Source organism: Belonocnema kinseyi, chromosome 8 (genome assembly GCF_010883055.1).
Source record: "Belonocnema kinseyi isolate 2016_QV_RU_SX_M_011 chromosome 8, B_treatae_v1, whole genome shotgun sequence".
NCBI lineage: Eukaryota > Metazoa > Arthropoda > Insecta > Hymenoptera > Cynipidae > Belonocnema > Belonocnema kinseyi.
Window position 1 is genome coordinate 126,075,294 of NC_046664.1, and position 3,633 is coordinate 126,078,926.

General features: G+C 36.9%; 1 protein-coding gene across 1 annotated transcript in view; it reads left to right on the plus strand.

Annotated features, from left to right (window-relative positions):
• The window catches only part of LOC117178687, a 33,299-nt gene that overhangs the window by 10,335 nt on the left and 19,331 nt on the right, over nt 1-3,633 (plus strand). Inside the window, exons 2-3 of the mRNA XM_033370115.1 lie at nt 1,704-1,895; nt 2,051-2,087. Coding sequence (XP_033226006.1) covers nt 1,704-1,895; nt 2,051-2,087 — 229 coding nt within the window. The remainder of the gene's footprint in view (nt 1-1,703; nt 1,896-2,050; nt 2,088-3,633) is intronic.

A 3,633-nucleotide genomic window follows, 5' to 3' on the forward strand; every position in this document is an offset into this window, starting at 1 on the left:
CCTTCCTTCAGCTCCTTCCCCTCTAATCTTATACCCTTTATCACTATGTTTTATTTTCTTTCTTCCCTCTCTTTTCTTTCTATTCTTTGTTCTATTTTTCTCAGCCTTTACATCTCCTTATTCTCACTCTCGCCCCCCACCACAATCTCCGTTCGAGCTTTCAAGTTTCTTTATCCTAACTCTCATCTCCTCTACTTTTGTATTATTATCTTCTTCCTGCTTCTCTAGTTTTTGCTCCAATGACTGCATCCTCTTTTCTAATTTTTCCCTGATTTCTTCCCATTTTTTTCTTTCTTTCTTAACTTCAGCTATTTCCCGCCTAATTTCCTTCTTTAATTCCTCTTCCCCGTTCACCTTCTTTTCTTCATAAATCCCCATTATCTCTATCGTCACTTCTCGAATTTCATTTAGTCTTTCCTCTTTCATCGACACTTCACTTTCATCTCCGCTACCGTCAGCAGCCTTACTGGTATCGCTCTTCCCTACCAAACTCTGCTATTCCGGCGTCGATCTAAACATTTTCTGATATTTTACGCTCGCCCCAATATCTTCCTTCTCTTCACTGCTTTCTCTCTTTCCTCTCTTCCTTTTGATAAATGCTTCTATTGAACCTACGCTTTTTACTCTTAATCTCTCCTTTTCTATAGTTTTCTTATATTTCCCCCTTCTCTTCCTTTCCTTGATCTCTTCATTCGGCGTACTGAACACTTCCTGCTCTAAATCTGTTTCTTCCGCGGAGAGACTCGCTCCGCTAGCCATGAATCAAATTCAAACTTTCCTGCCTTATATGCTTCCCTGCCTCTATCTACCGTCGCTGCCTGGTACCTGTCTTGCCTTTTTTTGTTGCTACCCAACCCTGCTACTACCAATCTGATCAACAGAGTCCTCCCACCCTGTCACAAATCTCCAAACAAACTTCCATACAAATCAGTCTCAATTCTCCAAAATATCTACCTCCCCTTTTCTATCTCACAATCCCTGAATTAACCTCTCACATTCACACTCTTCTACACACTTCCACAATCCACTCACCTCAATTCCTAAATAAAACATTTGAGTTTGGATTCATAAATTAAAATGTAAAAATTAATAATATAAAGCGACTTAAAAGAATTCAATTTATAATTTAAAAAGTTTCCATTTAAAAAAAGAATTTTAATTAATCCATTTTTATTGACCGAAATGATTCGGTCTTTAACATTTAAAAATGTATTGATTTATTCTTCAATTCAAAGTACGTAAAAAAATAGTCTTTTTGGCTTGGAAATTCAACAATTTAAAAAAAATCCTTATTGACTGAAAAGTCAATGTGTCTGGTGTCAAAGTGTCTGGTCTGAAGTCAAAGTGTTGGTCGAAAGTCAAAGTGTCTGGTGTGAACTAGCGTATAGATTCAGGTTGTCCATGTACAGAAGATAAGTCACTTGATGACGATACTCATTATAATGTATTCTAAACCCATGAGACATGCTGCTTAGTGTTTTGCTCAATAGGTTTAACGCTAAACAGAACTTTAGTGAACTGAAGGAGTTTCCTTAAGAAATGCCCGTCGTAATGCGTAATGGTCTAGTTAGTCTTGCTTTCTCTAGTCGGAATCGCGCAGTCTGCAAATTGCACCTGTTTATTTCCCCCCAAACACCCGACCAGTAGTTAGCTACGTGAGCCAATTGAGGGACTTTGGTGTTTTACTGGTTATTTATCTTTAGACTCAGTTCACCAACAATCCACTATCCCCAGTGCTTGCTGCATTACTCCGAAAAATGCTTCCAGATGATGGCCGCGCGCGATAGCCAGTATATTGTTCGCGTAACATGTAACGTGCTAGCCCAGACTCGTGAACAGATGAAGCATTTTATCCACCACCAAGTACAACAGCAGATGCAATTAAACGCCTCCCTGTGAGCATACTGAGTCAACGGTTTCAATTGAGGTGTGTGAGAATGTTAATTTATTAAATAAAAAAATTAATGTTAATTAATTTAAAAAAATTACATTTTCTAAATTGAAAAATTACCTACAGTTATCACATAACACATATCTATTAATATTGTAGGTTACCTAATTCCAACATCCTAATCCTAAACGCATGGGTATAATCATCTTTGAATTTAAAAAAGGGATAATAAAAATTGGAGAGTATTTGTAATAAAAACTAAACTAAACAGGGATCATAAAAATTAAAAATCACAAAATCTATCAAAAATTAGTATTTTAGTGTCAGAAAATCCACAAGATAAATACAGTAAATTATTAAGAAAAAAGCTTCATAAAAGCCGAAACCGTTTGCCCAGATAGAAAGCGGCTGACGAGGAAAAAGGGTTGAAAGAAGCGTAGAAAGTCTGCTCCCGACCATTTTAAACTCATGGCACCTTGTTTTTTTTTTGTTTTTTACTATGTAAGGGTAAGGGCCAAGCTTCCATTTCACCCCAATTAGAAGGTTCTTTTGGTTCAGGTTACCTTCTTACACGTCCTCAGAAGAGGCCAAAAATACGTTTTTTGTAAATTTGACGCCGTTTTTTCTAGAAAATTGGAGCCAATTCTATACGTCCATTTCTGGATTCGGATTCTACGAGGAATAAACATATCGAATTCAGTTATCATTTATCCGGTGCCAAAAAAAGGTAAAAACTGTCGGACAGTGCTATTGGTCGAAATTGTGAAGCTATCGAGGTTAGCGATAGAGAGCCTGCCGTCATGCGTGTCGCGTCCTCACGCTTTTATCAAAATAATTTATCAATGAAAATATGTATAATAAGAATGCGTAATAAATTTTTTGCAACAATAAACAGTATTATTTTGCAATTTTTCGGCATTTTAAGCAGCGAAAAATAAATTTTTTTAAATTCTATGTTTGAAAAATAAATTTAAAATATCTAAAAAATATAAAAGCGGGAGTTAATTCATACGAAGCCCTCCTTGCTGGCTACTTTGGGTTCTAGCTATCCAAGTAGTTCATTCCATCCTCCATATTTAAACATTTGTCCAACCAAATGCAGCTTGATTGGTAGTTAATTATTCTCCTTACTCTCCTGTAAGACCTATCGGCGACAAACTGAAGTTTAAATTCATCCTGACATTTAGAAACAATCTCCTCTAGTATGAGTAGTACCAATTACAATAGTCGATGCCTAGGCTGAAAAGCTCCCACTATTCATGCTGGTGAATTAAGTCTATAAACTTCTGAAAAGAAGAATTGTAGAGTTCCATGCTAGAGGGAGAAGTCTAGTTTCAAATTTTTGGAATGGCCTAGAATATTCCTCGAATCTAGTCAGCATTTTAACAAACGTTTTCTTGAAATGTGACATTATCGTCAAAGAGTTGTGGTAGTCCTTGTTTTGGCCGAAGAATTTGAGTCCTGAAGCTCGGCGTTTTGCCCTCGTCGGGAATTACGGATTCTTTTAATATCCTCTGTAGTACCGGGTGTCCAAGATGTCCCTCAAAGTGTCCCGCCGTCAACAGCCATCCGTAGATCACATAACAAAAGTAAACAAAGCAAAACGAAATCAATCCTTAAATGTACAGATCCACTTGCGAAGTACCAGCAGTTTTTCTAAACTAATTTCAATTGTGAAGTTTTGATGCCAAGAAATGACTGTATGCATTGGATGGGTATGTTTGAATGTCCGTCTGCCTTTA